The following is a 19,397-nucleotide window of genomic DNA, read 5'->3' as shown; positions in this document are numbered from 1 at the left end:
TCCTGGGTTAATGGTTGGACCTGATAATCTCAAAGGGCTTTTCCAACCCAAACGAGTCTATGGTTCCATGATTACGGCTAAGGGCCGCCAACGCGGCCGGGTCACCACGCACTGGCCTCAGCCCGGGGTGAGGCGGCCCTGCCACGGCGGGAGCCACCCCTCTGGAAAGCTGAGCTGCCCCCGGCGCGGCCGGGCTGGGCGTTGGAGCGCGGCAGCACCCCCGCCTCGCTGGCGGCTGATGACGAGATTCTTCGGCCGCGGCGCCCCCGCTCCCCACCGCCCCCCCTCCCCTCCCTGCCGCCCCCCCCGGCGCACGGGTGCGCCGCAGGCCTCCCGCCAGGCGGGCGGCGATGACTCCATTTCCCGTCGCGCCCCGCGTTGGCCGGGCGGCGCAGGCGCAGTTCCGGCGGGGCGCGGGGCGCTGAGCCGGCGGCGGGAGCGCGGCCGGGGCCATGAGCCGCCGAGGCGCGGTGCAGCGCAAGGTGCCGTGTCTGTTCGTGACCGAAGTGAAGGAGGAGCCGTCGGCCAAGCGGGAACGCCAGGTTGCAGGGCAGCAGGGAGCCGGCGGGAGACAGACGGGGCCGTGGGGCCGGGGCCGGGCTCAGGCCTAGGCCCGGGATAGAGCTGCCGCACAGTGGGACGGAGGGGAGCGAGGGGGACAGGCAGCAGCACCGAACGTATCGTACCTGCCCGGCCCGGCATGGCGGCGGGGCGGGGGACACCCCAGTGGCGAGAGGTTTCGCCTCAGGCCTTGAGTGAAATGCGCAGTAGAGATTTCCGTAGGACTGTCCTCGCCCCGTCTTAAATGCAGGAAAGAAAGGTAGTCTGGGTGCCGTTCCGGTTCTGTCCCGCTCTTTTCCTGCCATCTGCATCCAGGGGTTCACTCAGGTGTTTACTTTTTCTAAGCGTTGGGAAGAGGCCAAGAGGTCATGGCGAGGAGTGAGGCTGGTCCAACATGACCGCACTGGGAACTTGTGTAAAACCATCCAGCTGTCCCCCTCTGTGAGCCTTGTGGGGAAAAAAGAAGCTTCTCTTTTTTTTCTTCTACTTTTTTCTTTCTGTGATCAAAGAAGTGTTAGGCCTATGACAGAAGAATTCATTTGCAGCTGTAAGACCTGGACTACGTAGTAAGGTGAAAGAGAGCTCAATCAAAGTTATTTCTTCTGAAGATATAAAAGGCAGTGTTATGACAGATTGAGGTGGCATTTTCCTGTCTAGCTCTAGACCTCTAGCTAGATGAATTTCTGTTGCCATTGTAATACAGGAAGGCACAACTCCAAATATTGCAGTGTTGGACTGGAATGCATCTAGTTTATATGCTCTTTTTAAAGGGGAAGGCAAAGTAATTCCTAAACGCTAATTAAGAATGGAAAAGAGGGAGGGAATTAGCAAGCAGGTTGCCTTAGTTCTTTTGTTGTAGAGCATTTTCCAAACTGTCATGTATTGAAGAAACAAGGGTGTATTTGGATTGGATTAGAAATCAGCACTATAATGTGTAGTACTTGACAAGAATCCATATGAGAACAAGGCAGTAACATTGCCATGATGAGGGTTTAAAATACCTGTCTTCTTTTCAGCCATTTAAAGTTTTGGCAACTGAAACTCTAACTGGAAAGGCGTTAGAGGCAGATATATACAATGCAATTCCTACTGAAAAGGTGGACGGAACCTGCTGTTATGTAACTACCTATAAAGGTAATAAGGAAGATCCATATGCAGATTTCTCATGCTGCCTAGAAGCCTTGTTTTACTTAGTTTTCACTTTTATTGTATGATCTATTGGATTAAAGCCGTTGTGAATTGAACGGTTACTAAACATCTCTACCACAAAGTGATAGTAACTGTAAACATAGGAGGTGTTTGTAAAGTAGTTAATAGAGTTTACTCTCTGAAATACCTGAAGTATGGTTTAAGTGAACATGCCAGTCAAGGAACTATTCCAGTTTTTAAGATTTTTTTTATTAGTAAATTTTCCTTCTACATTAGAATTTGTATGATAAAAGGTGTCTAATCTCCTGGGGAAGAATTAAAAGAAGTGTGGAGGTTGGGAGGAAGTGGGAAGATTGTGGTTCATTGGATTGCTGGGCTTCTTGCCTTTACCTGAAATTGGAAGGAATCTCTGTATTACACTAGGCGTGAATCTAGATACGGATTTTTAGATTCCTATCTAGTAATTAATGTATGAATTTTATATAGTGTCTTTGGATCTAAAATTTCTCCCGTGGCAAATGGGAACCCATCTCTTGCCTTTTGTGTTGTTGATTTCAGTACTCTGCAGGGTGTGTTTATCTCAGTAAACTTTTTATCCTTCTGGAAACTCTAGGGCAACCATATCTATGGGCGAGGCTGGATCGAAAACCCAACAAACAAGCTGAAAAAAGATTTAAACGATTCTTGTATTCATTGGAAGATTGCAAAGGTTAGTGAAATTTCTTTCCTTTTTTTTTTGGCAACATGTTATCCAGTTGGAAAAACGGCTCTAGTCTAACAGAGGAAATGTCAGTGATCCTGCTCCAGTTTTTTAATGTCACTCTTAATTTTACTGCAAGAGATTTTTTGAACTTAAATTGATGTGGGAAGGGGATACTAAAAGGATTACAGTTGGTAAGACAGGGGTTGGCATGGCATTTCTGGAGGGTGGCAGTACTAATGAGAACATTTACACTGCGCCTGGGAGCACAGGGGGTTCAGGAGTATATTTGAAATGCTTGTACACCAACACATGCAGTATGAGAAGCAAACTGGAACTGGAAGCGTTGGTCAGTTCCCAGAGCTATGATCTCATTGGTGTTAGTGACATTTGGGGAAATGAGTCCAGTGACTGGATGGAAGGCTACAGGCTGTTCAGGAGGGATAGGTGGGGCAGCAAGGTGGAGGTGTCACGCTCTACATAAGGGAGAGGTTTGATTGTACAGCCCTTACAGTTAGCGATGATGTGGTTGAGGATTAGGCAGATGGAAAACAAAGGAGGTGTTGTAGTGGGTGTCTACTACTGATTACCCAGCCAGGATGTAAGCACTGATGAGTTAGTGTATAGGCAATTAGGATAAATTTCTGCATCAGCAGCCATTGTCTTCATGGGAGATTTGAACTTCCCAGGCATCAACTGGGAATATAATATTGCTGTGATGAGCAGGTCTTGAAAATTCAAGTTTGTAGGAGGTAATTTTGTCACAGGTACTCAGTAAGCCAACTAGGAAAGATGCCTTTCTACACTTCCTATTTGTGAATAGAGAAGGGCTTCTGGGGAATGTGATGATAGGTAGCCACATTGGCCACAGAGATTGTGAAATGGTTGAGTTTTAGATTTTTGGTGTAGTAAGAAACAAGGACAGCAGAGCTGCTACCCTGGACTTAAGAGAGTGAACTTTAAACTATTTAGGGAGCTATTTAGCAGAGTACCCTGGGGATCTGCTTTTGAGGGCTTAGGAGTCCATGAGTGCTGGTCAGTCTTTAAGCACCGCCTTTTAGAAGCACAGGAGCAGGCAGTTCCACTGTGTTGTTAAGTCAGGCAAGCAGGGCAGAAGACCAGCTTGGCTGAACTCCTTGTGGAGCTCTAGGAAAAAAGAATTTATTTGTTCTCTGGAAGCGAGGTCAGGCTTTACAGGAAGATTAAAGCGGCATGGTTCATATATGCAGGGAGAAAACATGAAAGGCCAAAGCTCAATTAGACTTGAAAGTGGCCAGTGTTGTTTCAAATCACAAGGGCTTTTTAAAGTCTGTTAATAGCAGGAAGCAGTCTAAAGAAAACATTGGACTGGTACTTGTTGAAGATGATCATTTAATGAAGATGAAGAAAAAGTGGAGGCATGTTTTGCCTCAGTCTTTAATAATGCTGATAGACCTTGGGCTGCCCAGTCCCATGAATTGGAGGCCCATGGGTGTGGGAACAGGGACTTTCCATTTGTGGACATAGAAATTGTAAAGGACCAGCTGTACCAGCTGAATGTTCACACGTCCATGGGGCCTGATGGGATTCATCCTGGAGTACTTAAAGAGCTAGCGGATGTTATGGCAGGACCCCTCTCAATCATCTGCCAAAGGTTTTGGGATTTGGGAGTTCCCTGCAGTCTGGAAGCTAGCCACTGTTACTTCAATCTGCAAAAAGGGCATGAAGGTAGACCCAGGGAACTACAGATCTGCTAGTCTTACCACAGTTCCTGGAAAAATTATGGAGAAGATGATACTGTTTACTATTCAATAGTGTTTGAAGAATAGCGCAGCCATCAGGCACAGTCAATGTGGGTTCACAAAGGGAAAATCCTGTTTAACTAGTTTAGTATCCTACAATAAGGTCACTGGCTGGGTGGATGTAGATTTTCTGGACTTGAGTAAGGCTTTTGATACTGTCCTTCACAGCATACTTCTGCACAAGTGTTCCCGCTGTGAGATGAGCATGTTCACAGTGCACTGGATGAAGAGCTGGCCGAAGGGCAGAGTTCAGAGGATTATAGTGAATGGTGCTACATCTGGCGGGTGGCCGGTCACCAGCAGTGTTCCTCAGGGTTCAATTCTAGGGCCAGTTCTGTTCAACAATCTGGATGCAGAGGAGTTGAATGCATCATCAGCAAGCACCAAACTGGGAGGTGCTGTTGACTGTCTTGAGGGACAAGATGCCCTGCAGAGGGATCTAGATAGATTGGAGCATTGGGCTATGATTGATGGGATGAAATTTAACAAGTCCCAGTGCTGGATTCTGCACCTGGGCAGAGTAATGCCAGGTGCTAATACAAGTTGGGAGAGGAGAGGCTGGAGAGCAGCCCTGCAGAAAGGGTTCTGGGGGTGCTGGTTGACAGCACACTCAGCATGAGCCACCAGCGTGCCCTGGCAGCCCACAGCGCAAACCGCATCGTGGGGTGCATCAAACACAGCGTGACCAGCCGGCCAAAAGGGGTGATTGTCCCACTGTGCCCAGCACTGGTGTGACCTCACCTGCAGTACCGTGTGCAGTTCTGGGGCCACAGTTTCAGAGGAAAGTGAAAGTCCTTAAATGTGTTCAGAGGAGGGCAACAAAGCTGGGGAAAGGGCTGGAGCAGCTAATAAGGACTTTGGGCTTGTCTAGCTTGGGGGAAAAGGAGGCAGAGGGGTGACCTCACTGCTCTCTGCAGCTTCCTGAGGAGGGGAGGTGGAGAGGGATTGCTGATCTGTTCGCCTTGGTATCCAGTGATAGGACTTGCGGAAATTATTCAAGTCTATGCCACGGAGGTTCAGACTGGATATTAGGAAGTATTTCTTTACAGAAGGGGTAGTGAAAGGATGGAACAGGCTTCCTAGAGAGATGTTTGATGCCCCAAGCCTGTCAGTGTTTAAGAGACATTTGGACAATGCCCTTAACAACAGGCTTTAACTTGGTCAGCTCTGAACTAGTCAGGCAGTTAGACTAGGTGATCATTGCAGGTCACTACCAGTTGAAATAGTCTAGTCTATTCTACTTCTCTTGCTCTATTTAAATATAATGTTGGCTATTTAGGTAGCTATTTTTTTAAATCTTATTTTTTGAACTTTTAAACTACTTAAAGGCTACCGTGCTTCTTTAAACCTTCGTAATTGTAGACTGCCTGACTGTGCCAGATATTGGTGCTTGTACAAACTAGGACTGCTGTCTGTAAACCAAGGTTTAGATTAGTGGCGTTTTAATACTTGCATTGAAAGTTGATCAAAATTGGCTAACAGTTTACTAAAACTTAAATGTCATGTTTATATGTCTAGAATTTGTTTGGAATGTTGAAGAGGATTTCAAGCCTGTTCCAGATACTTGGATTCCAGCAAAGGACATAGAGTTCTCTAATGGCAGTCCTTTGCCCGATGAAAATGGACATATGCCAGGTACCTATGATGCAGCACAGGTAAAATGGGGGTGTGTGTGTGAAGTCCATTTTTCAAGTGAATTAGATTTAGTTCCAGAGATGAAAGTAGTAGTTAACATATTCAGAAAACAATTGGGATGTTATTCATTCACTATACAGAAAGGCTTTGTTTTCTGACACATTAAAAATAATTAGTTTACTGTACAGACTCACAGGGCTTCGGTGGAAGGCACAGTTGCCACGTTACATTCCTCTGCCATTTCTCTGAGATATGACACAGTTTTTTCATGTTACTCGTCTTTGTAATTGACTGTGGGGTTTTTTTCTTAATGCATGTACAGTTCTAGTACACATTTGATAATTTCAGATGTTTACTTCAGCAAAATGCTATGTTTTCCCATAGGTTGGGTACCTGTGGAGAAGAATAGTAAGCAGTATTGCTGGCACTCATCTGTTGTAAATTATGATGCTGAAATAGCGCTGGTATTGAAACACCATGCTGACCCAGGCCTTCTGGAAATCAGTCCGGTGCCATTATCAGAAATTGTAGAACAAACATTGGAGCTTATTGGCACTAATATTAATGCAAATCCATATGGTAAGTTTGTATGGTATGTTTTTAAATACTGTTTTATTTAGTGATATTTTTTACTGAAAATTACGCATTTTATTTGTATAAGTTTTTAAAAAAGTTCTAAGGTAGCAATGTAACCTTTTTAGAACAGACAGCAAGGGCTAGCTCAAGGAAAACTCACACAAAAATACCTCAGAAAATTGAGTTGTCATGAGAGTATTTATGTCTATTAAACCTCTTTCCACTTGTGTATTCTTTAGGACTTACTATAAAACCACTTTGCTTTAGTATTTCAAAAAAATATTCTGACCGGAAAAGTTTTCTTAAATATTACTATTAAAATGCTTTTTTAATTGTTGGTGCCTTTTCTGATTTTCTTTGATTGCTCTTCTAATACTGTTTAGTCCATTAAAGGGGAATTTTATTTTTTTTTTTTAGTCCCTAGAGTTAGTAATGAGTTGCAATTTTTAAATTACGAAATACTAATATTTTTTAAGGAAATGTAATTTAAGCTAAATTTTGGTTGTGAGTTCTCTCTTTAAAAGCCTTATAACAGAACCCAATTAGGTACGAGCACAAGAGAGTTCTAATTTCTGAGGTTTGCTGTTAGGATAACTTGCAAGGATGGATAGGAAAAATACTATGTGGTCTAAGCATTTTCTCAGAATGTAAAGGAACTGCAACAGAAAATTTTAATAGATGTATTCTTAGATGAAGATTTATGTTGAACAGTCAGTGAAGAGGTAATGCATTTGTTAACAGCCTGGTTTAAGTATTCATCTGTATTCATAAGAAAATATGCCAGATTTTCATGAACCAAGATGTTTGTGCCATTGATTGTGATCTGAAGCATGAAGAATGTAGCTAGTAGCTTTATGGTCACTGAAGAGACAAAGGACCACACAAGGACCTTGTCACCACAAGGACAAAGCAGGGAGCTGTACAAATCTCTTATCATACTTATTTTATATAAATAAAAAGTTACATGAGGTGGAGACAGCTACATTTGATACTTAAAAGTATATTTAACTGTTCTCTTAAAAGGGAGGACAATGTTACAGTATCTAAGTTACCTTTACAGAGGGCTTTTAGGATAGGTGTAGTAACAGAAGTGAGGAAAATCTTTATCACATGGAACTAGCAGGAAGATTTTTGTTTCTTTTAATATAGGATTAGGAAGCAAGAAGCAACCTATACATCTTCTTGTACCCCATGGAGCATTTGAAATAAAGAACCCACCTACTTTGAAACAAAATGACATACTGTCTTGGTTTGAAGGCTGCAGCGAGGGTAAAGTTGAAGGAATTGTGTGGCACTGCCATGATGGGTGTTTAATCAAGGTAAATATGTAGATGGACCTGTGGAGAGCACTATAATAATTTATAATATGTGAAGTCTTGTGAGGTATTCACTTTTTGTCTTGTTTGTCAAATTCCTTAGTAGTAAATGTTCTAGCAAATCAGGTGACAGTAGAATTCGTCAAGCCAGTGAGTTGCATCAATGACAACATATTAAAACTTTTTCATTATCTGCATTATGCTAATAACAGAATAATTGAGAACATAATATTTTCTTGCTTCTCTGTATAGGAATCATTCAACATTTTAAAGCCTAATTCTTGTATTTAAAAAAGTAATTTCCTGTAATGTTGACTTACAGAACAAGTATTTTTAGTAAGAATGATTTTTCATGAATTAGCAAGTTCATGTTACTTCTGAAGCTGTGGAGGACACCGTGGTTCTGGTTTGCCTTTTGTGCTTTGTTGTAACTCATATTATTCAGATAACCAATTACTTGTTGTAAGTGCCCTAATGCAGAGGATCCTAGAATTAAAGCACATCCGCCTACGTCCCTCAGGCTGGGAACTGTTGGGCTACTATCTCAAAATCTCTAAACTGATCTTACTTCTTTTTATTTTAGCTCCATCGTCATCATCTTGGTTTACGCTGGCCGCTTGCAGAGACATACCTGAATTCTCAGCCTGTTGTAATTTCTTTTAATACAACTAAGTATGACTCTGACTTTGAACCTAAGAGTTTGTTTCACCATTTCTCAAACTTGGATGGTCAAAGATTTGACAGACTGAAAGATATCAAGTTTGATGCTTGAAATGATTTTTCTCTTTTAATTGTTGTATGTGCTGCATTCCTCTTGTGTCTACCACAGAACTCTTTACAACTAATCTTCTATCTTGGGCAACAGCCTAGGTACTGTACAACTTTACATTTTTCCAATGACTTACTTTACATAACAAGAGATCTGACATCCAGAGTAGAGATCTAGCTTTCCACATGTTTCAGTTATGAAAAATCCGTAACTTTTGAACTCATTTCTGGAAACTGTTATAATTAAGTGTAAGAAGTATGTTGTCTAACACTGGCTGGTCCTTAGCTGATGAATGCAATCAACTGTTAAAGTTCCACAGGTTGCCCTCTATAGTTAATACAACACTGTAATATATATGATTCAGATTTAAGATCTAGTTGGTAACAGTAAAGGACATACTGAAGGTGGGACCAGATTAGTCCTGAACTTTTATGATTTTTAAGTTGTAACAATTTCTTTTTGGGGAAAACTTCACTGTATTATTTGACTGATAAGCTATGGCATTATGCTATTACTTGAAAACCCAATTAAGCTATATCCTGCAGGTACTTCCCCTATTTTGGGACAAAAAGAGTAAATAATAGAAAAGTATACTAGTTCTATTTTGGAGATCCTTCGTAATTAGAGAGAGACATGACTTGGGTTAATAATACCCATTTTCAGACTGCAGCTCAATTAGGAAACTTCATTGGGGCATATTAAGTAAGATGCCATATAAATAATAAAGGTGAGAGTGCATGATTGTTTTGAGTTGGCTTTATTTTATGTGGACTACAAAAGTATACATCCAGCAATACAAAATATACAAAATGAAAAATCACTTATCTACAAAAATACCATTAGTTTGGCTGAAACGCTGTAACTTTATTTTCAATTATTTATTCTTGGATTTTCTAAACGTGAGGTAAGAATAAACAGGCATGTAAGAACAGACATCCAGCATACTGACCCTGAGTCCACAGTTAAGAAGTATGATGGCACAAGGCAGCAAGAACAAATTACATACTCTTATTGATCTGGAACTTAGCACGTTCTAAGAGTTTCTCAGCTTTTACGGTAAGGCCAAGGCTTTAACTCCACCTGACACCTGCGTATTGCCAAAATTACTGTTCTGAATCAAAATGTAATATTGCAAATAAGTTGGGAGAGGTAAAACTCGTATTTTGACTGATGTATATGAATACTGACCATAATCTGTTGACTAATCCAGTGCTGCATTCTTAGGTATGTGCCCAACTATTGTAACTTTAATAGACTTTTGTTTGTCTGTTTTTTATCTTGGAACAATATATCAGTACTATGGAACTGCCCTGGAATTTTATTTTCTGTGTCAATAATGAGGATACTAAACACTAGTCTAATCAACAGAAACTTTGCCTGGACTGTCCACTTGAATGCCAAACTCTTCAGAAAGCTGCTTTAATCTCTCTTCTAAGATAATATTTTTTTTTACTTCTTCATTGTAGTTATATTTCAGGTCCTCTATTTCTTCAAAAAAGGAAGGGTCACGGTTTTCTAGTTCTCTTCTCAGCTTTTTTGTTTCTTCCTATTAAAAAGAATGAAGGAGTACCATCTTTATCCATAATTTAGGAAATACACGTCAATGGCTTTTTTTGCCTTTTTCCTAAGAGAATAAGCTGTACCTACAAACAGCACATTTACTAACAACAAAATTGGCGTCATAAACATCATGTGTAGAAATTGACTTTGTCATTAAATGTTAGTTTAAATATTAAACAGCCTTTTAGCTAGCCATAATTTTGCTCATTATCTTGCCAAGAATGATCCTTGAAACTCACCTTTAGTTGTTGTTTTTCCAGCTCTGAGGCTTTCAGCTGTGTCTGGAGGTCAGCTACTTCTGTCCTTAACTTGCCAATTTTATCCTTCTCTCCAATTTCGTTATGTCCTGCAAAAATAACGATAACTTATTAAAAAAATTGAAGGTAATGAAAATCAATTACATGAATAACCCTGTTACAGTAATTCTGCATCTCCTGAAAGCTGAAACAGTTTAAGTATTGGGATGAACAACCATCAAAAATTCAAGTCATCTGGGCTTTTCTTTAGTTTTTGTACAAATTAGGTGGTGGTGTCTAGTTCCTGTGACAGAATGCAATACTTCACTAGCCAGTCTGTTAGCACACTTCTGAGAAATACACGTACAGTTTCTCGGAATTAAATACAGGCAAATTGGAAATAATGTAGTATTAAGGATCTTGTTAGTTTTATTCATAATTTCAAGAGGGTTAATTCCCCCCGCCCAAGTCATATGGCAGTGTGCTGCTCTGCTTTTCCTATGGGACAGATGCCTGTTAGGTCTTAAATCATTCACAGAGCTGGTATCTGGAAATAGATGCTCATTCTCTGGCAGCTTGGAACCCAAGGCAACAGGGGTAGGCAAGAGGTTCTCAAGGAATGACTGACATCTTACAAGCAGTCTTTTGAGGTTTATAATGCAAATGTGGCATGAACTACATTATCCTCTCAGAATGGGAAAACTGTTACAAAGATTACACTGTCTTGTTCAAGGTAATTATGGAGATTTTTAGTAACACTTCTCTATGAAAAGCTTGTGTAAGTACTCAAAAATCCAAGACCTGAGTCTGCTCCAGTTTACACTACTCTGGTATTAATACAGTTCAAATAACTAGATTTATTATTGTTTTGCACATACATGTTAAATAAAAATAGGGCCAAAATACAGGAAGGTCTTTATTTTAGGTATTGAAAATGATTACCGGCTGCAGGACTTTCACTTGTATATGTGTGTAGGAGGTGCTTATAATCTTCCACCTGGTGAGCTAGTTCTGCTTTTTCTTTCTCTAACTGACTAGTAGTTAGTCTGTAAAAATAAAAGTTTTAGAACAATTTTTAGAAAATATTAAAAAAATATTAGAAAATAAAATTTCCTGATCATTCTTGTTTCATGTATACTGGCTAAGGTTATTTATTTAGCTATTTAAAAGTACGTTACCTTAAAAGTTGAAGCTCCCTGACGAAGCTTTGCTCCGTCCTTTCACCTTCAGGAAGGTGTTTGAGAAGCTCAATCTTGAAAGAAAAATCAAGAAAGTTTTACTATTGAAAACAGTATCCATGGATAATGCAGTTATGATGGAGTTCTCTCTGATACTGGATTAAAAAGATGAATGAAAATAATATTAAGGATGTAACCAAGTACTAGGTTATCACAGAAAAAAAAAACCCGAAGTGTTCCATCTACTGACAGTTTCCACAGAGCTAATTATCCACAGCCTTTTAAAAGTTAGCATAGATCATTGCTACATATTTTATGAAGGGTGAAGAAAAAACGTATTCAAAAGATTTAGAAAGAAAGTTAAGACACATAGCTACATTAGCATAATTTATACATCTGCTTAAGGACATGATATGCGTAAGTCCTTCAGAGTGCTTTAAAAAAGTACTACTGATGTGTTTATTTGCATATCTAGCTGTCCAGGCTCCTTTTTAAACATAATACAAAAAGCCTGTGATTTTGCAATGAAAACCCAAGTGAGTGTATGTTGACAAGAAAATGACCTGCAGTTGTAAGTTAGAATAGGTCCCTGACCAGAGAGGGAGTTAGCTTCTAGAAGTGCCCTTCAGTAGAAGATGCAGGAGCAAAAAATCAGTGTTTTAAATATGAGGCTATATACAGTTTTTTAATGCAGTGACAATTCATGAATTCTCGTAAGGCTACTCTTGGTGATAGGCTTTATTACTATCTAAAATGCTAGGGATTTGGGGTTTTTTCCACAATCAATCTGTGTTTCTTTGAAACATAGTTAACCTTGACAACGTTTTTTCATCACTATTTGAGACATTAAAGAAACTGGGAACTGTGTCACTCCAGAGTAATATCACATAATGAAAGAATTTTATCTGTGTGTTAATTTTTCTCCTAGTATACATTTTACGTTAATAATGCTGACTTTAGAAAGGGGAAAACAGAAAAAAATAACAAAATAGTCATCTATAGGACTCAATTCCAAGTTTATTTATTGAACATATTTGCTTGCTTACATAATACATATGACTTGCTGTGTTGAAAGTTGTGTATTTGATACCTCACACTGAGAAAAGCTGGTACAAGATGCCTGGGGAAGAAAAGCATGCACTTACTAATAAATGAGAAGATGTAAGATAAGCTAGGTGGATAGTCCCAGGGCTACACCTCTGGAGTACTTAAAGGCCAAAATTTGATACATCTTTTCAGAGGTACCTGAGTTTAAAATTCATCAGCTCCTCCATGTGTGAAATAATTTTGTAAGACTTACTAGGGACTGCATGTAAGAGGACATACTGGAAACAGGCATGAAGATGTCCTTTAGGATGGCAAAGTCAATTGCCCCAAAAGATGTGGAAAGAAGATAGAAGTCCCAGTAGCAAACTCACTCTGGAACAAGCTGGAAAGACTTTAAGACCATTTGAAGCATCTGTACCTACAGGCTTTCATGTGATCAATGAAACTATAATTAAAAAACCCTACAGAAAATACAGTAGAAAAAAATTAATTTTCCCCTAAGACTGCAAGTCAAGAATATATATTGATAATATGTGGCAAACCTCATTAACTGGCCAAAATATGTAAATGTACAGTTATGGTGACTCAGACTGAAAAAAACAACTGTAAAAGCATGTCTTCGAGAAAAAAATGGACTTTCCCAACACAGACATTAGAAATAATATTAAGCAATATATTCTCAGAGTCATCTGGCTATATTTTACTTACCTGTTCTTTTACATCTTCCAAGTTTTTATCAGCATCGTGTTCATGTTCTGTTGCTTCCTGAAGCAGCTGTTTAAGGTCAGGAATGCTTTGGGGTTTCTTACCAATCTCCATTTCCATTTCCTTCACCTTAGTTTCATGCATCCTGGTAGTATTTTTATTCAGAAAAAGATAAGAGCAAAAGCTAATACTTTTGCAGAAAGAGAGATTAAAATATCTTTAGGAGATTAAATGCTATAAAATACACCCTAAAATATGTTTGGGGCATTGGCCTTGAAATAATCACTGGTCTTATTTATAAGTGAACTGAAAGAAGCATAATGAAAAATACATTTTTAATCTTGGAATAAAGGCTTATCCAAATGTTAAAGTTTTGTGGATCTTTGTGCCTACACTTCGTTGAAGGGGGACTGGATTCTTTTTATGTAGTTAGACTAGTAGTTAATCTGTAAAAATAAAAGTTTTAGAACAATTTTTAGGAAATATTAAAAAAAAGTCTGAGGTTTTATTTAAAAATCTAGAAACGGTGATTCCCACACTTCATTTTATATATTGGGAAAGATAATTATGCTGGTCTCCAAGTTTTTCTCCCTTCTTCTACAGAATCAACTGGCTGACTGCAACTAACCTTCAGAACACACATGAAGGATCTTTAGCTACACCTACATGTCCTAAGGAGTATAGAAATCCCAGTGGGTCTTCTAACACAACCTTTGCACATTTACATAGTTAAACGTAGATTCAAATGCATCCAAGCTGGAAAATGCAAGTTGCTGGCTTCCAGTCTTTTGTTTCAGATTGTCATCCATGTGGTAAGATAGTAAAATACTTTCTGTGTTCAGGAAAAATGCCGACATTCTACAGAGCACAAGTCCAATACATTTAAGCAGCAAGGCACACAAAATACTTCCTTTACCAGAATTACCCAGAAGTCTACAGCAGATCTGAAGAAGGGAGATAAGTAACTAGCTACTGTATAGAAGTGGCTAACAAGCCCAGTACTTAGGGACACTAGATCTCTGCTGGATTCATTTCAGAGACCTGTATACTGATTCTACATACTAATACAGAATAAGAAAATACAATATGGATAATATAAAACTATCTTCAAAAGAGGAAAGAAAAATTACAAAAATGAAAGTAAAATTTGATTGCTAATATTTAAAGAGGAATTAACACTTGTGTTTATCTTCCTTACTTTGCTCACAATTCCTACCTTGTTACAACGGATTTCCAGCTTTTGCTATCAGCTCTGCCAAACTGGCTCTCAGCCAAATTTAACCTCTTAATGGTTTCCTCCAGCTGTACAGTTAACTTCTCATTTAATATCTCCAAGTTATTCTTCGCTATTCGTAGCTTCTCTCCACTGTCAGCTTCCTATTGTTCAATAAAAACAAAGGTTTATGGAATACTTAACCTCATGTGCAGCACAGGATTATCCATCATGATGGTGACGGGTCAGCACTGATTTAGAGGAAAATGGTGCATCCAAGATCACTAGCACTACAACTTCCAAGTTCTTTCTTGGGCTGATTCTTGGAGGTCTCTTCTCCACATAAAACTAAAAATTCTATCACAGCAGTATCAGTACTTAGAAAAGTGTCCATTCCACATCAACCATTCAGAAATAAAAACAAACAAGCCAGTAACTAATGGAAATAAAGGGATGCATTACAATAATCATACCTTTTTCAGTTCTTTACGCAGCCTCTCATTTTCAGTAATGACTTTTTCCATTCCTTTGGCTTTAGATTCATAATGCATACTCAGCTCGCCCCTCAAATGAAGCTTCATTTTTTCCATTTCAGACTAAATATCAAACAGTTAAAACACATGTACATTGCTTAGTTGAAAATTTCAGATTTCCATTTTTAAAGCACAGCCTAGTTACAGCTACCCAGCACAATGAACATAATGTTTCATCACATATTTAAGGATATCCTTAAGGACAGAATACCTTTACATAAATCATGCATTATGTTATACCAAAATGAAGTTTTGCTTTTCTGTTCTACAGGTTTTGTATTTGGTATTTTTAAAACACTGTTGTGCCAATCAATGTTTCCAACAGGCTTGCTGCTCCATTTCCCTACTAACTTGCATATAAACTGCTATCTAAATATAGGTACTGGAGACAAATCAGTACCTTTAGCCTCTCATTTTCCTGTTCAAGATCAAGTAATTTCTCATTAGAAACCACAGCAGGAGCTTTTTTCAAATCTTCATTTTCTCTTTGGACTCTCTCTACAACCTTTTTCATCAAACCAATTGTTTTTTCCAGTTCTGGAACTGTCTTTCCACTTCTACCAGCCTATACAGAGGGAAGAAAAAAAAGCAGAAAGTAGTACACAGTTCATCTTGACACTCTGAGATACTCCAAATCTTACTTTAATGCTCATTTTTCCACTGCAATTTATATTTATAAAAAAAGAAAGCTGCAGTTAGTCTCAAAATCTGCTCTACTTTACGAACTAAACAGAAACATTAAGGAAATAAATCAAACTACAACAACTTCTAAAGCAATTTGGTTAGCCAACAGACTGTAGAATTGCTTGAATGGTAATACTGTCTGAGTGGGAAAAAAAAATAGCTGGGAGCTTGAGGGAGGAAATGAAGGCCCATTTTTAGCAATCATATTTCTACTGGATTGAAGTGACAGTAGAACTGCATCTTAAAGCATGATTAAATCTTCTCCCTTTCCCAAGGCATATATTCTCCTTGCAGATTGATAAATAAATAAATATGGGAAAAAACCCTCATCATTTCTCCATTTTTCTTCTTTCACCATGTTTGTGGTGAGGTAGAGAAGCTGTTAAAGGGTCTTTAAAAGCATTATTTTCTCATATATTTGTAGCGATGGTTTTCCTCATCAATAATAATTTAAAGATGCTGTTTCTAGCTCTGGGCCCACGAAGTACCTCCTTTTCTTTCCACAGAGGTAAGAGGCACAGTACAGTGGAAAATGGGGAAGATTTTACTCCCTGGAGCCCTACATAAACCTATATAGCAACCAAGTTTTGGAAGTTAAAACTGACTTAATTCCTTCTTCTCTAAAGTAACTGGAGGGATTAGGACATTTGTGTTGGTACACAGCAGAGTTAAAGAAAAACCTCTGTCAGATCTTGGTACCTGAGAAGGGAGGGAGATTCTGAATTTGCTGTCGCCTCAGAACACTTGCATGAAACAGTTTTATAAACTGAATTTCCTTATCCAAAACTACCACTACATAATAGATAGGTAGAAACACAAGCAGTCCATGCAAGGTACAAGTAAAAGAGTGGGAAATAGACAATCTTTTCCAGGCACCCAGCCACAGAACTCATTCTCCTTGTATGCTGAAACAGCTATGAAGGCACTGAGGAGATTTTATTATATCAGCTTCCTTTAAAAGGTCACACAAATAGTTTGACAGGTTAGTGTCAAGGGAGATAGTGGGCACTGCTGAAGCCTTTTTTCCCCTGTAACTTCAGATATATTGTTCTATTAAAATAGCTGACAGCAGCTAGGGTAAAATTTAACTGTGATATCTTGCACAGTACAACAAAAAACACTAACACTAACACTAACAGAAACTTACACTACCACCTGCATCAAATCAATATTCTATCTTTTAAATCATAAAGCTGTAATTGTATAATGCATTTATGTAAATACATGAATATAATTGTCAACAGTAGGGCTGTAACTCCTATTGTTTTGTACAAATATGTTTCTGAAGATAATTTTAATCCAAATGACAAAAAAAGACCATGACAGCACACATCTTAATAATGTAGCTCTAGTCTTTCTAGTGGTCCTATTAATTGAATCTCACTAATTTATTATAGCACTTTGGCAACACAATAAACAAGTAAGAACAATTCCTGTTTGCCTTTGGTTGACTAAAAATAATTTAGCTTTACTAAAACATTGCTTTTTATTGGTATTGTGTTTTCATGTAGTTATGATGAAAACTGCTGTTAACAATACTCACCCCTCTTACACTGCCCAGCTTTTGTTCAACAGCTTCTTTCTCTTTTTTGAGAAGTTCACACATTTCTTTTAGGTCACCTACTTGGTCCTATAAAAACAAAGTAATTAGCAACTTATTTAAATTTGAAATTGAGGTGAACAGTAACAAAATTACAGTTGGTTTACTTTGAAAAATGTAAACAGAAAGCAATTTTCCATCATTTCTACCAGCCATTCAACCTTCTCATCTTCCATAAAACCATGAAAAACTGACAGTATGTACAGAAAAGATCTCCCATTTCTTTTTAAGCAATCCCCTAACCTGTGTCAGGGTAAAGAAGGCTAAAGGTAAAAAGGTGTTACCTTTAGTCTTGGCAAATCTTTATTGGCCTGCTCTAGCTGGAATCTTAGCTCAATGTTTTCAGATGACAGTCTTAAGTTTTCCTTGAAAACTTCTTGTTCTCTTCGATATTGATCATCTGATCCTATTCCTGATGTCTTAAGAAAATGGAGGGGGAAAAAATTATTATTAAGTCGAAATGCACTGATCATTGTACCAGTGATAAACTGATAAAGAGCAACAGAGAATTAGTATTTTTCACAGATATAAAACAGATGACAGTTATATCAACAGTTTTGATCTAATCTGTTCTGATTTTAATTCCTTCTCCTACACTTTCTAAACTTGCTTAAACTGTAGGGGAAGTTTAAAAACTGGTATAAATCAGTAAAAATTCTGTCAAACCAAAATTAACTTTCAAACTACTGGGTAGAAATAAATTCTAAAGTCTAAAAGACAAAAAAGCTGCTGAGTGTAGTAAGCTGTGACATTCTACCTGGGAACACCATCTAATTGTAATAAATACATTAGAATATATCCTTAAATAGTACATATAGCATAAGGAATTTCACTTAAGGCAAACAGATCACAGAGCAAGTCAGGAAGAGTAGTATATAACTCTAATTCTTAAGTCTGTTAGTTCCTACAATCTTAAGTCTCCATCCGTGGAGGCTATTCATTTCTGCTACATAAAGACTGCTTTGCATGCCTTATATAGCCAGTTTGAATCATAAGTATATGGTAAATTACTGTGCCTGACTAGTAAACAGTAAAACCTTTTGATAATATAATAAGCAGCAGTTTTGACTTAGATAATTATGGAATTAACTGTATGATCCATTAATTAATCACTAATAATGATAGGAATAAAGTATTCGCTTCAATAAAGTGTATTTTTTTCCTACTGTAAGTAATAACACATCATAAGTCTCTTAACTAATGCATGTATCACTGGGATTATTTGTAAACTTTTTGGATCAAAACTTTAGAGTCAATAGCAGCTTACTTCTGAGCTGACATGTATGCCTATCATGAAAGTATAAGGTTTGCTTTATGGACCACTTGGGAACTACTTCAATATCCCTCCAGACCACGCATAGGAAAGCACTACATTATCAAAATCAAACTATTCTATTTCTACATCGTGTATACAGAAGAAACGTTAAAGGACTGCTACAGTATCAAACCTCAGGCATTTCACAAAATTCTGGGGTTGTTTCAACCCCCTCTGTACAACTTCGGTAAGTTTCATATTTATCTTCTGCAGTGGGTTGATTCATTTCATTATTCACATTTATTTTTTCTGTTTCATAGCCATTAGCTTGATTAGAAGGTTGCCCTGAATCAGACTGATTGCAGCTCATTCTGTCAGTGTCATGCTCTTCTACACCTTCTTCTTCATCAACATTTGATTGCTTGAGTATTTCTTGCTTCCTCTCCTCTTCTTCAAACTCCTCATTAAGTTTTCCATTTTCAGTTTGGGTTGTATTTTCTTCTTTTTCACTGCAGTTCTCTTCATCAGCTTCAGCTATACTTTTGTTCTTCAGTCCTTCCCTAGAAATATCTGTATCTTTGCATTTCTCACTATCTTCAGGATGCTGCTCAGGAGACACTTCTGTGCTTGCATCCGCAGTAGCATCATGGCCTTCTTTATGCATGATGGATGTTTGCACGTCTGCTTCCTCATCTATGCCACTGCCATCAGTAATGCTATGATTAGTCTGATGTTTGATTTCATCCCTATTTGAAATAAATTTCTTTTGAAGGGAATTCAAAAATTTTTGTTTACCGATACTGATAGGAACAGACTTGGTCAGTTCAGTTTGGTCACATGTACTCTGATTCAAGTTGAAGACAGAATCAAGCATGAAAGAAAAGCAGAAGACAGTAAAA

General features: G+C 38.5%; 2 protein-coding genes across 14 annotated transcripts in view; one reads left to right on the top strand and one right to left on the bottom strand.

Moving 5' to 3' along the window:
• The first annotated feature begins 396 nt into the window (after positions 1 to 396).
• Positions 397 to 9,792, top strand: C5H12orf29 (chromosome 5 C12orf29 homolog). 3 transcript variants are annotated; one of them, XM_037388184.1, is made up of 7 exons: positions 397 to 542; positions 1,578 to 1,695; positions 2,324 to 2,419; positions 5,710 to 5,826; positions 6,211 to 6,405; positions 7,552 to 7,721; positions 8,302 to 9,792. In XM_037388184.1, the coding sequence occupies exons 1-7, from the start codon at positions 453 to 455 to the stop codon at positions 8,488 to 8,490; spliced, it is 975 nt and encodes a 324-aa protein (XP_037244081.1). In that variant the 5' UTR covers positions 397 to 452; the 3' UTR covers positions 8,491 to 9,792. The 3 variants fall into 3 exon arrangements, with proteins under 3 accessions (XP_037244081.1, XP_037244082.1, XP_037244083.1); XM_037388185.1 differs by having other exon boundaries at positions 398 to 482; XM_037388186.1 differs by lacking the exon at positions 397 to 542 and adding an exon at positions 600 to 820.
• Positions 9,229 to 19,397, bottom strand: part of CEP290 (centrosomal protein 290) — a 54,787-nt gene continuing 44,618 nt past the window's right edge. For 5 of the 11 annotated variants that reach the window (XM_037388173.1, XM_037388174.1, XM_037388175.1 and 2 more), the window contains 10 exons: positions 17,528 to 17,662; positions 17,187 to 17,273; positions 15,360 to 15,524; positions 14,900 to 15,022; positions 14,430 to 14,590; positions 13,217 to 13,358; positions 11,462 to 11,535; positions 11,226 to 11,329; positions 10,287 to 10,393; positions 9,229 to 10,033 (listed from right to left, as the gene is read on the bottom strand). In XM_037388173.1, the coding sequence (XP_037244070.1) occupies positions 9,845 to 10,033; positions 10,287 to 10,393; positions 11,226 to 11,329; positions 11,462 to 11,535; positions 13,217 to 13,358; positions 14,430 to 14,590; positions 14,900 to 15,022; positions 15,360 to 15,524; positions 17,187 to 17,273; positions 17,528 to 17,662 (1,287 nt within the window). In that variant the 3' untranslated portion in view covers positions 9,229 to 9,844. Of the gene's footprint in view, positions 10,034 to 10,286; positions 10,394 to 11,225; positions 11,330 to 11,461; positions 11,536 to 13,216; positions 13,359 to 14,429; positions 14,591 to 14,899; positions 15,023 to 15,359; positions 15,525 to 17,186; positions 17,274 to 17,527; positions 17,663 to 18,691; positions 19,343 to 19,397 lie in introns of those variants that run through there. The other 6 variants (XM_037388171.1, XM_037388170.1, XM_037388172.1 and 3 more) reach the window with 4 other exon arrangements.

The sequence above is a fragment of the Falco rusticolus genome, chromosome 5 (assembly GCF_015220075.1).
Source record: "Falco rusticolus isolate bFalRus1 chromosome 5, bFalRus1.pri, whole genome shotgun sequence".
NCBI classification, from domain to species: domain Eukaryota; kingdom Metazoa; phylum Chordata; class Aves; order Falconiformes; family Falconidae; genus Falco; species Falco rusticolus.
This window is presented reverse-complemented; position numbering and strand designations above follow the sequence as displayed.